Source organism: Sycon ciliatum, chromosome 3, assembly GCF_964019385.1.
Source record: "Sycon ciliatum chromosome 3, ocSycCili1.1, whole genome shotgun sequence".
In the NCBI taxonomy this organism is placed as follows: domain Eukaryota; kingdom Metazoa; phylum Porifera; class Calcarea; order Leucosolenida; family Sycettidae; genus Sycon; species Sycon ciliatum.
The window spans coordinates 42,699,079-42,716,016 of record NC_088645.1 but is presented as its reverse complement, the minus strand read 5'-3'; the positions used below and the strand labels follow the sequence as shown (position 1 = coordinate 42,716,016).

General features: G+C 48.4%; 1 protein-coding gene across 2 annotated transcripts in view; it reads left to right on the top strand.

Moving 5' to 3' along the window:
- LOC135812287 (mucin-2-like) overlaps positions 1 to 16,938 on the top strand; it is a 177,197-nt gene that overhangs the window by 141,087 nt on the left and 19,172 nt on the right. The window contains exons 2-9 of one of the 2 annotated variants that reach the window (XM_065325657.1): positions 4,770 to 5,234; positions 5,855 to 5,932; positions 6,952 to 7,038; positions 8,542 to 8,619; positions 9,995 to 10,090; positions 10,700 to 10,777; positions 14,303 to 14,401; positions 16,695 to 16,772. In XM_065325657.1, the coding sequence (XP_065181729.1) occupies positions 4,770 to 5,234; positions 5,855 to 5,932; positions 6,952 to 7,038; positions 8,542 to 8,619; positions 9,995 to 10,090; positions 10,700 to 10,777; positions 14,303 to 14,401; positions 16,695 to 16,772 (1,059 nt within the window). The remainder of the gene's footprint in view (positions 1 to 4,769; positions 5,235 to 5,854; positions 5,933 to 6,951; positions 7,039 to 8,541; positions 8,620 to 9,994; positions 10,091 to 10,699; positions 10,778 to 14,302; positions 14,402 to 16,694; positions 16,773 to 16,938) is intronic. The other variant, XM_065325656.1, reaches the window with a different exon arrangement.

Here is a 16,938-nt window from a genome sequence, read left to right as displayed (position 1 = left end):
CAAGGTATATTCGGAGTAGAATGCGCAGTCTAGATTGGAGAGCTTCTTCGGTCATTTACATGTACATGTACGCAGCAATATAGCGAAATAAAGGGAGGTTTCGCTTTGCTTAATTACGTATGAAAATAAAGTAGGAACTGCAACGTATGGCATGCTGGCCATGTACCGCAGGAGTGAGTGGACACTACCCTTGTGCTGAACACGAAGAAAGGGGACTTGATCCGATGCGACAACTGGCGTGGCAGCGCGCTGCTTGATGTTTTCGGTAAGGTCCTGTCGAGCCTCATTGAGACGGGACTACAGGGCCTGGCCAGCAGCTTCCTGCCGGAATCGCAATGCGGCCTTCAGCGAGGCAAATCCTGCGCGGACATGGTATTCAGCGTACGTCAGCTGCTCGAGAAGACCATAGAGCACACAACCAGGGGCTTCTTCGTTTTCATTGGCCTGAAGAAGGCCTTCGACTCCGTGCTCCGTGAGTGCCTCTGGCAGGTGCTCTCCTGTGCTGGTGTCCCTCCCCCATGCTTGCAGTCATCCAATCTTTCCACCATGAGATTTCTGCAGTATTGCGCGTGAGTGGCACAGACGTAGATCCGTTTAGCATCACCAACGGCTTGGGGAAAGACTGCACTATGGTTCCTGTCCTCTTCAACATCTTCATGTGGGCAGTCGTCACCAAGTGGCAACAGAGGGTCAGAAGTTTTCCTGGAGTTGGATTCGAGTTCAGCTACCACTATGGTGAGGGTCAACTATATCGCAAGGCACGCCGGGCTGACACCGCTGCCACCGCCCTAGAGGCACAGTTCCCGGACGATTCCTCCCTGTTTGCAACATCGTGTCCGGGTACTGAGACTGCCTTGGACCTGTTCCACTCGACCGCTTCGGAGTTCGGCCTCACACTGAGTTAGACAAAAACCAAGTTCTTGGTTCCGGGAGCTGGCGTCACGGCTGCGGACCAGGCGCCAATGCAGCATGTGGAGATGGAGTGTGTGACGGAATTCAAGGACCTGGGGTGCATCATCCACTGTGGCGGCCGATCATCGCAGGATATCAGCGCTCGGGTTGCAAGTGCGTCCCGGGCTTGTGGTGCTCTGCGACAAGCTTTTTTCACAGGAAAAACTTTAATTTTCACATTGAATGCTGTGAGTTTAATGCATGCGTTCTTTCTCTGTTCCTGTATGGGTCCGAATGCTGGACGCCGCTGAAGAAGGTCCTTCGTCGCATGTCTGTTTTCCACATGTGACGCGCGCGTTCGATATTTGGTATCTCACGCCATCGTATCTGGGATGACCGCATATCCAACAACCAGCTGCTTGAGCTGTGGGGTGACTCCAAATCCATCGTCACAAAGGTACAGCATGGACTAGGCCATGTCGCTTGCATGGACGACGTGTAACCAGTTGCTGTTCGGCACCCTGCCATCTCGTCGCTCAGCACAGAGCCCACGTCAACAGTGGAAAGACTATGCTGTAAAGGACCTCCACCCAGGAGACCTTGAAGCGGACTGGTACAGAGTGACCTGTGGCTCTCGCCCAGACTGCAGGTTGGCTTATACCTCGGACGCCCCGGATCCCCCTGTACAGGCACCGGTGACTTGCTGCACATGCGCCCGGCACTTCGCACATCAGGGCAACCTCGATAGGCACGAGTGAACGGCTGAACGGCAGAAGCCAGTTTTGGAGCGGAGAGTTGCATGTCAGTGTCCTCGGTGTCATATTTGGTTCCGGAGCCGCGGTGGCTTTGCCGTGGGTCGTTTCTCCGCCTCATGCATGGCACCGACCGCATCAGCTGCTGCTGGCACCGTTGATTCTACTGCTCGGAGTTGCTGCAATGCTCACTGTGACATCTGCAATCGTTGTTTCTTCTGAACCCAAGGACGCAACCGACATCGCTGTTCAATGCACTGCCACCGTCCAACGACTCGAGAACGGGACAAGTTTTCGCATTTTTGTACTTCCTCCGTATACAAAAATTTCGTGACTTTTTGAAGGCTGCGCACAGCACTGGAATTGTTCCGTTAGAATTGGAATAACACTCGTAGCATTGTCTAACCTGTATACAAGCTATATATAAAGAAAAAAGCAAGTCAAACGAATGAGATTGAGTTTTTTCAGAGTCTTCGGCGCCCGTGTCATTGTCACCTGCCGACGCTGACTCTGCATCGCCAACAGTCGCTGCTTCCGCTTGCAATTCGTTCAGATTCTTTTCAGCTGCAGTGATGATCCGACGCAAGACTTTGGCTACGTACTCTTCATTTCCAGAACTGTGTAAGTATCGGTGTTGACTATATTCAGTTCTTCCAACCCCAACCTCCATTATCCCGGCAAACGAGTTGCTCAAGCACATTCACAAGCATGGCATTTTCCCGGCAGGAAAATCCTCCCAGCATTCTATAACGGCTTCGAGGAGGTCCCTGCGATTCCCCTTGGCGACGAAAGAGATGTCTGACTGGAGAGAGGTGAAGAAAGCCAGGTTGTCGACATTCCGATCCGGAGTCTGCGCTGGTTGCACGACGACTGAAATGTTTCATATTGCCGTGCGAGCGGAACCGATTTATGTTCTCACGCTGCGTATGGGGCCGCGCACCGCAAGTACGAGCCAGACCAGCTTCAGGGCAGCGAGCGCCGCATCACGTGTTCCAGCCACGAGCTCCACTTCGTCATGGTGTCAGTTTCGAACAAGTGAGTGTTATTTTTTTCATTTGACTCGTAGTTTCCTGTCGGCAACGTCCTGACACGCGTGGCTTCCGTAGAGAATCTGTTCGGGATCAACCAAACTTACCTAAACATGAATGTGGGTTATCGATGGCAGCCTTTGGCGCAGTTCGTTGAGCAGGGTCTTTCTCGCTCCACATATACTGGCACACACAGAGACATAGATAGCAACAGCGACAATACAAAAAGTGAAGGGTAGTTGGCCGCAGCCAGATGTGAACTGGATATTGAGTGAGGCATGGAAGCAAGGACTGAGAAAAGAGCAGTGGCGTGTCCAGGATTTGGCTGAGGGGGGGGGGGGGGTTGAGGCCGGGATGGGGTGAGAGTAGATGACATCATGCTACTGTCCCAGGTCAGCCATTTTGAAAACCGATGTCAAGGAGCCGTAAATCTCACACACCACGAGCAGTATTTCTGTACACGCAGAAACATTGTACATTGTAAACTTCAAGTTTGCCGTATTGTGAGCAATTTATGCGAGTCCAACAATTTTTCACCGCTCAAAGCATCCTTTACATAGGCAGCGGTACTATGTCCACTTGTCTCTGTGCGCTGTTCTTCATGTTCTGGCTGCTCGCTGACAACAGGTTCTTCCACGTCTGGCGGAGTGTGACGGTCAGTTCGCTCCGAAAGTTCAATCGGAATAACAGCGACTTCATCACTCGCACTGTTTCCTGTTGGAGCGGCAGCAGAAGTTGCGCCGCCACAGGAACGCTTTGCAAAAATCCATCCAGGATCTGCTGCCTAGAGCTTGGCCTTTTAGGATGTTGCTGAGACGTCGAAGAAAAGTCTTCGAGTCAACCAAAACACGATTCGAACGAGGATGATCGCCTGAGCCCTCGGCATTCGAATCGTGTTTTGGTTGACTCGAAGACTTTTCTTCGATGTTTGTACGTTGAAGATGTGTCGAGCGCGTCCCAACACTGGGATCACACTGTACAACAGTACAGTGTACACAGTCAGGTCATCGTGTTTCTGTAGCCGTGCATGCTCACTGTACTCTGTAGACTGTACTCTGGACTGTAGTGTGTACAATCAACACCAGCTCGAGCACCGTACAGTGCATCCGCTTTTGGACGATCGTTTCAGGCCGTGCACGCGCCTAGCAAGCCCTGCCTTCCATTTTTCGAAACCTTAGTCGAAACCTTTGAGGCGGGGGGGGGGGGGGGGGGAGGGGCGACCCCCACGCCCCCCGCCTAAACCCTCCACTGCAGAGTGTCTCAGATAGAAAAGGCATTGTCAGAAATAGGCCATGATGCAGAACCACTTAGTCAGCCGGGAAAAAACCCTCGCGCCGACAGATGCAGTTGTGACGGAAAAAACCCGGGTGTATATCCCCAATGGCGATTAGGCATCATGTAGGCATGGCAAGCACATCACGGCAAAAAGTGATAAAAAAGCAATGAAAATATGCACAGAAATGAAGGGTGGGAGGGCAGGGACACTGGTGAGACTCAAAACTGACTGAAGAAATCAGGAAAAGAAGCGACAATAAAGGACACACCAGATGTCCTATTTGCAGCCGAAAATGTTTCGCGAGAAATCATTTCTCACCCATCTCGCTGCGCTCGGCCGGCGAGAAATACAACTGTTCAAAAACACCGTTGAAAAAGTCACGAAGTCTTTGTATACGGAGGAAGTATCTGCTCTCGCCGGTTCCGACTAGTCTCGCATTTGGAGCGCCATCGGGTGGCGTGCTCTTTCACTCTCTCTCTCTCTGCTGCCCCTCCGGTGCCCACGTGACCCTTGTGGTAGTGGCTCCACGTGACAGGTGTGTGTGTGCGTGCGTGTGTGGCTGCATGTGTGCGTGTGTGCGTGCATGTGTGCGTGCATGTGTGGGTGGATGCGTGTGTGTGCGTAAGTGTGCATAACTGTGTTGGTACAACGTGTGGTGTTGTTGTGTTGATAAGTAATCTGCTGTGTTGTTGTGTGGGCATGTTGTGTTTTGTGGTGTTGTGTTGCTCTGTGGGTATACTCTGTGTGGTGTTGTGTTGTATTGCTGTGTGGGTATGCTCTGTGTGGCGTTGTTGTGCTTGCTACACTGTGTGTTCATTACAGCCTCATCTTTCCAACGTACCACCAGCTGTTGTACGTCGACTGGACTCTATCTCCCAACAGCTAACCCAGCAAGCTACATCCATCACTGCATTGTCGGCACGCAGTGATACGCTAGAGGAACAGCTTACAGCGGCCATTACCAACAACCAGACGACCACACAACAACAAATTACTGCCACACGTGAGCAAGTATCCGCAGTTCAAGACGAACAGAGTTCAGCAACGCAACGACTTACTGAACATCTGGAGGCCATTGCTGAAAACCAGACCATGGCGCAACAACAACTGACTGCTACTCAACACACTATACACAACGAACAAACCACCACAAGCCGCCGAGTACAAACTCTCGCCGACCAGCTGTGTGATACGAACGAACAGACTTCCCGACAGATGGCAACGTTGACGGACCAAATTTTGGCGGTTTCTGGCCAGCTATCAACGATGTCTGCAACCACCCATCAGGTATGAATCTTAAATCCCAGGAATAGAACGCTAGTTAATATTTGAAAAGGCAGTGAGGTGCCAACAGTTTAGGGATTGCAATAAACAGAATCAGCTGAATATCTTTATCAGATTGACTGTTCATCCTGAATGAAAATTTTGAACGGGACACCCTGTGACCCATGTTCCTGGTGCTTTTGTTTCTTCAGCCACATATGGACCTGCACGGTTTTGCGATAAATCCTATCGTAAGATGGCAGTCCTTGATGCAGTCACTGTAGACCATAGATTGGTGAAGGCTCCTAGTGGATGAAGAAGTTTGCACAGCAGACACCAACCCAAACATGAGGACATGCTTGACTTGTTGTGGAAGATAAGGAAATCAGACAACTGTAATCTGTGCCAGCAATCAAGTTTATAATTATGGCGGCCTGGACTATAGTGTATTGAACTTTTCTGTAACTTGGCTTGACGGAAATTGATGTGTGACTGACTACAGGGGTTGACGTTATTGTGTGTGCATGCACTCACATCATGTATGTGTGTGTGTGTGTATGTGTGTGTGTGTGTGTGTGTGTGTGTGTGTGTGTGTGTGTGTGTGTGTGTGTGTGTGTGTGTGTGTATGTGTGTGTGTGTGTCAGCTGCAGATAAGGCCTACCACTGCACCCGAAAGCCTGTTAAGTTCTGCTTCTGCCGCTGCCTCAGCTACAACAGCTGTGGTAAGTTGAGCAAAAGTTTTCTCTCTAATGCCAGTTATACACTAGGCCAGTTTGTCGGCCAATGCTTCGACACCGACTACAACATGAAATAGGCGGACTGTGTCTGAAGAGTCGGACTACATCTTCAAAACATAAAACAGTGAGAACACACATACAAATTGTACACCGCCTCACTAGAGAGTGGTAGACGCCAGAGCGGAGATGTGATCGTTCTATACACACAAGCTACAGGGTCCAAAGCATCAAAGGGTTTGTTCACAGTCTGCACCGACGCTCTCTGCTGTCATGGCGAAATTCCTTGTTGGAGGCCCGCTCCAACACGTGAAAGCACTAAATATCAGCAAACCTATATCGACCCTGCGATACTTGGCCGAAAAATCATATGATAAGAGAATCGTAGAAGATTTGTCAGAATCTTTTGCGACAACGGAGTTCACACCAGGTAATTTTCGCCCTGATTTTCATGCATTTGCTTGTATGATTCCATGCCAGCCGGGAAATTGTCCTATCCTTCCCGTTTTGTGCAGTAGGACGGTTTCATTCCCGTTTCTGGCATTCATATTGGTCGCCATCAATCAGCATCATGAGTGTCCTGTCGCTTCTAACGGCGTGTTGCGTCGCGCCCTTTCGAATGTGAACTAGTCTTTAGCATCGGCCATGTCACCCCTCAACCTGATTGCAGGTAGTAAAATTCATAATGCCCTCCCTGACATGCACCACCCTATAATTATACAAATACAACTTTCACATAACCGGGTATCCTCTAGAATCCATTCCGATATCCGGTCATTGTCGGGTATCAAATTTTTAAGTGAACATATTATATCCAGCATGTTGGTGTGGTGTTTAATTGTGTAATCATGCGAATGAACTTTTTGTTTGTGTGTGCTCGTGTTTGTGTATGTGTGTGTGTGTGTGTGTGTGTGTGTGTGTGTGTGTGTGTGTGAGTGTGTGTGTGTGTATGTGTGTGTGTGTGTGTGTGTGTGTGCGTGTGTCTGTGCCGGTGTGATAAACTGCAGGTACCTGTTTCTAGTCCCATTGCTGCACAAGACAGCCGCTCAAGTTCAGCTTCTGCCCCTGCCCCTGCCTCTCCTACAGCAACGAGAGTAAGTTGAACGACATAACCTAAATTGTAAAGCTGTGTTCCCAACTGGTGCGTGGAAGTGGTACGCTTGCAGTTCATGCGTGCCCAAAGGCGCGCTCAGGCTTTCACAAAAAAAACAGCAATATGGATGTATCTAAGCCCATTTCAAGCAGTCTTACACACAGCAAGGTGACATAGCCGGTAAAATTTACTGGGTTGCCTGATGAGGATGGGGTGGCAACTGGTGGCGAAAAAAAAGTCACACCTGCATCAGACATGAGTGGGTTGCTATTAGGGCTGAGTGGGAAGCATTTTCTTCCGGTATCGAGTTCGGGTAGTTTTCAATGGGTAGCACGGATACCCGACCGGGTAATGTTTCCATGGTAACACCACAATGCACCCCTTCCCTTACACACTGGGTAGACATGCGGAGTATTACATGAATTTGTACACTCACGCTGTACATGATGTCATCTGCGACTTCGGGTTTTGGGTACTATTCTATGCCCGTTTACCCGAGGACCTCACGAGTAGCTCGGGTACCCGACTACCCGTGCACAGAACTAGTTGCTATGCACCCACACACTGTAGGCAATAGTAAAGTCACACTTAGTGGATTCAAACCTAGAAATATAACGTGAACTTACTACTCCCTGGCCGTTTTGACGCTATCACTTTCAAGCCCTATTGTGCAGGGCTTGCCCATAGTGTATTGAGCTTTTCTGTAACTTGGCTTGAAGGAGATTGATGTACGACCAACTGCTGAGGTTGATGTTTTTTGGTGATCGCGTGTACGAATGTTTGAGTGACTGTCTGCATGTGCACACACTCGCATGATGTGTGTTGGCGTGTGTGTGTGTGTGTGTGTGTGTGTGTCTGTGTGTGTGTGTGTGTGTGTGTGTGTGTGTGTGTGTGTGTGTGTGTGTGTGTGTGTGTGTGCAACTGTGCTTGAAGGGGACGGTTGAACTTTTCGTCGCTCTGTTTTATCTGAGTTTTCAGTCGTTCCTCTTACTTAGGCTACGGGGCGGCTCTGGGTCCACCAGAGTTGCCCCTGGCGTTTTTCTGAATTTGCTGGGCGAGGGTTCCGCGTCGCGGTTGCCAGGGCAGTGTCTTTTCTGTCATCACCGTTGTCGTCCTCGTCTCTCCATTTGCGGTGGTGTAGCTGACCCCCGAATGGTTTCAAACTGCGAAGCTCGGAGTACAGTGGTGGCAGAGGCATTAGCTGTGAGTGGAGACGGTTGCTGGAGATGGATGGTGATTCTATACGTCGCACACCAGATGTACTACTATCGCCGTCTTTCTCCTGCTATATCTCTCTCTGCTTGCTTTTTTGTTTTGTTTTTGTTGCCACTGTCCCTCATCATACCCATGCTTGGGTGGAGGGCGGCGTGACCCGTTAGGGTAGCTGTAAATACAGTACAGTACAGTGTGTGTGTGTGTGTGTGTGTGTGTGTGTGTGTGTGTGTGTGTGTGTGTGTGTGTGTGTGTGTGTGTGTGTGTGTGTGTGCGCGTGTGTTTCCATCAGCTGCAGGTAAGGCCTACCACTGCACCAGAAAGCCTGTCAAGTTCTGCTTCTGCCACTGCCTCTGCTACAACAGCTACGGTAAGTTGAACAACATTTTTTGTCTGTAATGCCGGTTTCAGACTAGGCCAGTTTATCGTCCAATGCTTCGACACCACCTCCCACATGAAATCTGCTGACTGTGTCGGATGAGTCGAACTGCCTGTTCACACACTGAACAGTGAGGTATTTCACTTGTAGACCTGACTGTGTACACACATACAAGTTGTACACAGCCACACCAGAGAGTGGTAGACGCCAGAGCGGAGATGTGATCATTTCTATATACACAAGCTACAGGGTCAAAAGCATGAAAGGGCTAGTTCACAATCTGCACTGACTCACTCTGCTGTCATGGTGAAATTCCTTGTTAGAGGCCCGCTCCAACATGTGAAAGCACTTAAAGTCAGCCCACCTTTGGGTCCAAAAATCGTATGATGAGAAAATCGTAGCAGATTTGTCAGAATCCTGTGTGACAACGGAGTTCACACCAGGTGATTTTCACCTCAATCTTGATGCTTTTTCTCGTATGATTCCAAGTCAACCGGGAAATTGTCTTACGCTTCCCGATTTGTACGATAGCACGGTTGCATTCCCGTTTCTGGCAATCACATTGGACGCCGTCAATCAGCGTCATGAGGGTTCTGTCGCTTCTAAAGGCGTGTTCCGACGCGCCCGTCGAATGTGAACTAGTCTTTAGCATCCCCCATGTAACCCCTCATGCAGGCAGGCGCAGTGGGTTGGTCTAAGACCATGATTGAGAAATGAGAGGTGCCAGGTTCAAGTCCTGCTTGGAAGCGGAAGGATTTTTCCAACCGTGCTGCGACCCACAGTTAATTGGGAACTCTTGGTCTGGCATGAGTAAGACATGGATGTGGCAAATGGGATTGAGGCCTTTGGCCTCTGGTTGGTGGATCTGACCTATCCTCCCCCACCGTTTAGGAGCCACATCTGACGCCTGATCATGGGGTGGTGGCGTCCCACGGAAGCGGAAAGGTGGTTCTTGGCCAGGGAGTTGTACGACTCCTTGTTCTTGACCTGCCTGGTACGCAAACCCGTCGAATTTATTATTATTATTATATTTTATGTAACCCCTCACCCTGATTTCCGGTTAAATAGTAAAAATTCATAATGCCCTCCCTGACATGGACCACCCTATAATTATACCAATACAACTTTCACATAACCAGGTATCCTCTAGAATCCACTCCGATATCCGGTCACTGTCGGGTATGAAACTTTTATGTGTACAAATTATATCCAACATGTTATTGTATTATTTACTTGTATAATCATGCGAATGAACTTTTTGTTTGTTTGTGTGTGCGAGTGTGTGTGTGTGTGTGTGTGTGTGTGTGTGTGTGTGTGTGTGTGTGTCTGTGTGTTTGTGTGTCTGTGCCGGTGTGATAAACTGCAGGTACCTGTTTCTAGTCCCATTGCTGCACAAGACAGCCAGTCAAGTTCAGCTTCTGCCACTGCCCCTGCCATGACTGGCTCTCCTGCAGGAACTAGAGTAAGTTAAACAACATACCTCTGTTGTACGATATCCAACAGAGTCAATGTCGGTAGCGAACAAGATATCCGCACAAGGACAAACATGCTATTTTGGCCAAATTGGGCTCCCTTTTATCCCAGATTGTGTCTCATTGAGCCACTGTGACAGTTTGGTGCAGTTTGGTGCATAGTTTCCAGTGCAACAAGCACCTCATGAATATTGGATAGCAATGTCAGTCAGTGTTGTTCATGGATAGATACACGCAATTCGTCATTCGATTTTGCAATAAATCCTATCGGACCATAGATTGGTGAAGGCTCCTAGTGGCTGAAGTAGTTTGCATAGCAGACACCAACCCAAACATGGGGACATGCTTGACTTGTTGTGGAAGATAAGGAAATCAGACAACTGTAATCTATGCCAGCAATCAGGTTTATAATTATGGTGGGCTGGACCATAGTGTATTGAACTTTTCTGTAACTTGGCTTGACGGAAATTGATGTGTGACTGACTACAGGGGTTGACGTTATTGTGTGTGCATGCATTCACATCATGTCTGTATGTGTGTGTGTGTGTGTGTGTGTGTGTGTGTGTGTGTGTGTGTGTGTGTGTGTGTGTGTGTGTCAGCTGCAGATAAGGCCTACCACTGCACCCGAAAGCCTGTCAAGTTCTGCTTCTGCCACTGCCTCAACTACAACATCTGTGGTAAGTTGAGCACCAGTTTTCTCTGTAATGCCAGTTAGGCCACACGTTTCTATTTCTATGCTTCTCCTCACCCGCGTGCTTACGATTCAGGAGTGTGGAAGAAAAAAAGAAAAAAATGGGCTGCACTGACTGTGCATGTGGGCACCAGCACACTCATGTACATGTACATAATATGGCCTTGCCTGCGCGACACTTGATGCAAGGACGGCATTGTTTAGTGCGCAATCTAGCTGCACATGCACAGATTGTGACAGAAGCTCCTACCACATACTATTTGCTAACTATGGATGCTATTTTGCATGGTTTATTGGTGGATTTTAGTGTGAACACTGGTCTAATCAACTATCTTTTATTTTTCGGTCATTTTTTTCCACCTCTCGCATACGTTTTTAGATTTTCAGGTGACGAGAAACATAGAAATAAAAAAACGTGTGACCTTATACACTAGGCCAGTTTGTCGGTCAATGCTTCAACACCGACTACAATATTAAATAGGCGGACTGTGTCTGAAGAGTCGGACTACCTATTCAAAACATAAAACAGTGAGCTATTTCACTTCTAGACCTCTCTGTGCACACACACATACAAATTGTGCACAGCCACACTAGAGAGTGGTAGATGCTAGAGCGGAGATGTGATCGTTTTTATATACACAAGCTACAGGGTCAAAAGTATGAAAGGGCTTGTTCACAGTCTGCACCGACACTCTCTGCTGTCATGGCGAAATTCCATGTTGGAGGCCATCTCCAACACGTGAAAGCACTAAATATCATTAAACCTTTGGGTGAAATATCGACTCCGCGATACTTGGCTGAAAAATCTTATGATAAGAAAATCGTAGAAGATTTGTCAGAATCTTGTGTGACAACGGAGTTCACATCAGGTGATTTTCGCCCTGATTTTGAACCATTTTCTCGTATGATTCCATGTCAGCCGGGAAATTGTCCTATCCTTCCCGTTATGTGCAGTAGGACGGTTGCATTCCCGTTTCTGGCAATCATATAGGTCGCCGTCAATCAGCGTCATGAGTGTCCTGTCGCTTCTAACGGCGTGTTACATCGCGCCCTTTCCATTGTGAACTAGTCTTTAGCACCCGCCATGTCACCCCTCAACCTGATTGCAGGTAGTGGTGCTTTCTTGCAGGTTTGCCGAGTAGACGGTTCGATGGACTTCTCGTGTCCTCTGGATGGCAGTCGTGAGTCAGTCAAGTTAGAATTCAAGTCGGCAGGAAACCCGCGAGCTCCCATGTAGGGAGCAACATACTCTTCGGATATAATATGTTCACTTACTTCCTCCGTTAAGCAAAACTTCGTTGCGTTTTTAGTGTTCTTGCCATGATATTTCTGTCGGCATTAGACATACATGTCAGTGATCTATCCCCTACATAGAGTAGCTGAGTTGTAGTCCATTGTTCTGACAGGCTTTTGAACCTCTGAAAAGCGTGGAGTCCTTTGAAAAATCGGCGAAGCAGAACCGTTTCTCGACAGGATGTCACCAGAACACAACCCCAGGCGCGCGCGCATGACACCAAAGTTCGAAAATGAGAAACAGTTTGAAAGATCGCGTGGCTCGAAGAAGTGTCCAGGAGCCGGCCAGCACTCAGGCACTGCTGTACGATTACTAGACCGAGTCGATAGTGCGCATCCGCACACAACCAAAATCAATGCACTTTTGTTTGCAGCGCAGGGAAAATCAAAAGCGTTCGACATTCAGGTTGTCGTTCAGTCGGCGCAAAATCCTGATCTCAACGTCGACGACTTCGCCGTCTTCCACAGCCTGTAGACAGACATGTCACTCGTGGCAAAGGAAACCAGAAAGGAGCTTCTTCGGGTGTGGAAACGTGCTGGCAAGACAAACCGCTGCAAAAATGGCGAGCGTTTGTTTGGGTCTGTATGGCTCTTTCCATGGCGGTCCGGAGAGTGACCACAACTATCAGCGCCACCGTGGAGGTCGTCAAGGTCACAGTTCGAGCGAAGAACTTGGCGATCTCCACGATCAAAATAATCGTGTTTTGGAACTTGTAAAGGCTGCGTAACAAAAGCTGGCAGCGCTGGCGGCTACAGTAAGCGAGGATGCAGACTCGATGTCATCAGGGAGTGAATCGTCATAAGATTCAGACGAAGAGTGAAGCTGGACTGCTTTGAAACGAGCTGTGTGACATCTGTAAATAAATATCTTTCATATGCTGCCTTGTTTTCCACTTTGCAAAGCGTGTTCGTAGCCATAGAATGATTTGGACAGAACTGTAAAATCGCAACGAAGTTGCTTAACGGAGGAAGTAAAAGTTTGATACCCGATAGTGACCGCATGTCGGACTGGATTCTATAGGATACCCGGTTATGTGAAGGTTTTAGAGGTACAATTATAGGGTGATGCATGTCAGGGAGGGCATTATGAATTTTACTTCCTGCAATCAGGTTGAGGGGTGACATGGCGGGAAAGACTAGTTCACATTCGAAAGGGCGCGACGTAACACGTCGTTAGAAGCGACAGGACACTCACGACGCTGATTGACGGCGACCAATATGATTGCCAGAAACGGGAATGCAACCGTCCTATTGCCCAAAACGGGAAGGAAAGGACAATTTCCTGGCTGACCATGGAATCATACGAGAAAATGCTTCAAAATCAGGGCAAAAATAACCTGATGTGAACTCCGTTGTCACACAAGTTTCTGACAATTCTTCTACGATTCCACTCCCTGCTCAAAGCGCTCTGGATGGCAGTCGTGAGTCTGTCAAGTTAGAATTCAAGTAGGCGGGAAAACCGCGAGCTCCCATGCAGGGAGCAACACAATCTTCCCCTACCATCACCGAAGTCGCACCAACCTCTTCTTCACATTGTTGTCCCCAGCACGGGCTTGCGAATTAGATGGTTTGGAGGCAACAACGTTGTGAATGGCCAACTGTCCTCAGCGCTTGTTCAGCACCTCCATGAGCGACACTGACTCACGCTGCTATCTGGTGTTCACGAGATGTGTGTCGCCCTGGAAACGGAGCGTCTCTGTAAATTTGCATCCCTGGTGATGTTTATGCCTGGAGAGCACTATATAAGTGGTGCTCTTGAGGCCCAATCTTCCTCAGCCTACTCAAGCTCAACTGATGAGGGGTGAATTCCCCAAAACACTGTGTATTGAGCAGGGAGTGGTGCTTTCTTGCAGGTTTGCCGAGTGGATGGTTCAATGGACTTCTCGCGTGCTCAGGATGGCAGTCGTGAGTCAGTCAAGTGAGAATTCAAGTCGGCAGGAAAACCGCGAGCTCTCATGTAGTGAGCAACACACTCTTCCCCTACTAACGCCGAAGTCGCACCAACCTCTTCTTCACATATTATATCCAGCATGTTTTTGTATTATTTACTTGTATAATCATGCGAATGAACTTTTTGTTTGTTTGTGTGTGTGTGTATGTGTGTGTGTGTGTTTGTATGTGTGTCCATGTGCCTGTGTGTGTGTGTTTCTGTGTGTGTGTGTGTGTGTGTGTGTGTGTGTTTCTGTGTGTGTGTCTATGCCGGTGTGATAAACTGCAGGTACCTGTCTGTAGTCCCATTGCTGCACAAGACAGCCGCTCAAGTTCAAATTCTGCCACTGCCCTTGCCCTTGCCCCTGCTTCTCCTACAGCAACGAGAGTAAGTTAAATGACATAACCTACATGTATATCGTAGAATTCCGTCAATAAGCCCACCCTAAATAACGCCCATGTCCGCTAATAAGCCCAGTTTTAAGTGGTGTACACTTCAAGTCCGTTTTAGCGCCAATGCCCTAAATAAGCCCAGGGCGTAAAGTGGACTCAAAACGACCAGCGAGCGAGCGTGCGTTCGCGTACAAACCGTAGAACAGTTGTAGATCGAGTGCGTGCCATCCAACTGCACGCAGCACAGTGCAGAACTCAACACTGTCACGGCGCGTGGGAGGACAGCGATGTTCCGTTGGAATGTAGCAAACTGCCAAAAAATGTAGCAAAGCATGCCGCGCTTACCTGTACGTAGTGGCTCGTAGTGACGCATGAGGACGAAGCGCTTCCCTCCGTTTTGACTCCTGGCGGCTTTTTGTTTTCACATTTCTGTAGTGGTCTTGAGTGCCAGGTAGACGTTTCAACAATGAGTTGCTGATTGATTGATCTCCTGCAGATCGCGTCCGAAATGACGCCCATGCCCTAAAATAAGCCCATGCCGAAATATACGCCCGGTTTTTAACACTCTGCAAAGGATACGCCCGGGGCATATTAACGGAATTTTACGGTATTGTAAAGCTGTGTTCACAACTGATGCGTGGACGTGGTACTCTTGCGGTTCATGCGTGCCCAAACGCGCGCTCAGACGTTCACAAAAAAACAGCAATCCGAGTCGTATTTAGCGCGTGCGACACCTTTGAGTACTAATTCTTGACCCCGCCAGTCAATGTGACTGGCATGTACGCTGGTACGCGCCTGATACGCGCTGAAAATTCCATCATGTTGAGATTTCCATTTCGGCGTGTTTCCGTGGCGCTCCAAAAGCCAGCAAAATACGCACGAACGAGTGGTTTCACGCGTACACGCGCCAGTTGTGAACACAGCTTAAGTTATCGAACATCAGCATTAAATGTCGTTTAACGACCAAAATATCCGCATGAGACCAGATTTGCTATTATTTTGCCCAAATGTGGCTGTTCTTTTATCCCAGATTGTGCCTCATTCCCTCACTGTGACAGCTTGGTGCAGTTTGGTGCATAGTTTCCAGTGCAACAAGCACCTCATGAATATTGGATAGCAATGTCAGTCAGTGTTGTTCATGGATAGATACATTGTCATTCGCAATGCTTTTGCCCTCAAACCAGCCAGTCCGAAGGCTTTGCTAAGCATCACTAAACCAGATAGTGGAAACCACTTTGGCGTTAATTGTAGAAAAGTTGGATGATCCCACACCGGAGCTCGTGTTTTGGTGGATGATGAAGTTTGTACAGTGGACACCAACCCAAACATTAGGGCCTGCTGGACTTCTGAGGGTTCTCGATAAAGCGACATGGCGCGGCACTACGCCCTCTTTCACTTTTTGACTGCCCCCTTTCAGAGAGAATGCTCCAACCTTCAGAGTGCGATCGCCACCTTTTTATATGCATTATAATTACACATCCTGTTTTAGCACAGCAGAGAATGGAGGCACAAGATGGCGGTAAAACTCACAAAATTGTGGGGCGGATGATCTGCGCACGCCTCCCCCCTTTCATTTTTGTTTTCGCTATAACACTGCTTATTTTGGAAGATTAGGACGTCAGACAACTGCAATCTGTGCCTGCAATTTTGTTTATAATAGGGCTTGAAAGTGCTACGTCACAGCATAGCAACAATTGCAAAAATTCAAACCTGGATCCTCATGGATCCAGTGTTTGTATGGACCTAAGCACATTTCAAGCAGTCTTATTCACAGCAAGGTGATATAGCCGGTAAAATTTACTGGGTTGGCTGATGAGGATGGGGTGACAACTGGTGGCGAAGATCGGGTAATGTTTCCATGGTAACACCACAATGCACACCTTCCCTTACACACTGGGTAGACATGCGGAGTGTTAAATGAATTTGTACACTCACGCTGTACATGATGTCATCTGCGACTTTGAGTATTATTATGTAACCGTCTACCCGAGGTCCTCACGAGTAGCACGGGTACCCAACTACTCGTGCATACAACTAGTTGCTATGCACTCACACACTGTGGCAATAGCAAAGTCACACCTTAGTGGATCCAAAAGTAGAAATCTGACGTGGACTTACTACAGAAAGGATATTTATGTACGACCAACTGCTGGGTTGATGTTTTTTTGTGTTCGCGTGTACAAATGTGTGTGTGTGTGTTTGTGTTTGTGTTTGTGTGTGTGTGTGTGTGTGTGTGTGTGTGTGTGTGTGTGTGTCTGTGTGTGTGTGTGCGTGTGTGTTTCCGTCAGCTGCAGATAAGGCCTACCACTGCCCCAGAAAGCCTGTCAAGTTCTGCTTCTGCCACTGCCTCTGCTACAACAGCTTCTGTAAGTTGCGTAACATTCTTTGTCTGTAATGCCGGTTTCACACTAGGCCAGTTTATCGTCCAATGCTTCGACACCGCCTCCGACATGAAATCTGCTGACTGTGTCAGATGAGTCACACTACCTGTTCACACACTCAACAGTGAGGTATTTCACTTGTAGACCTGAC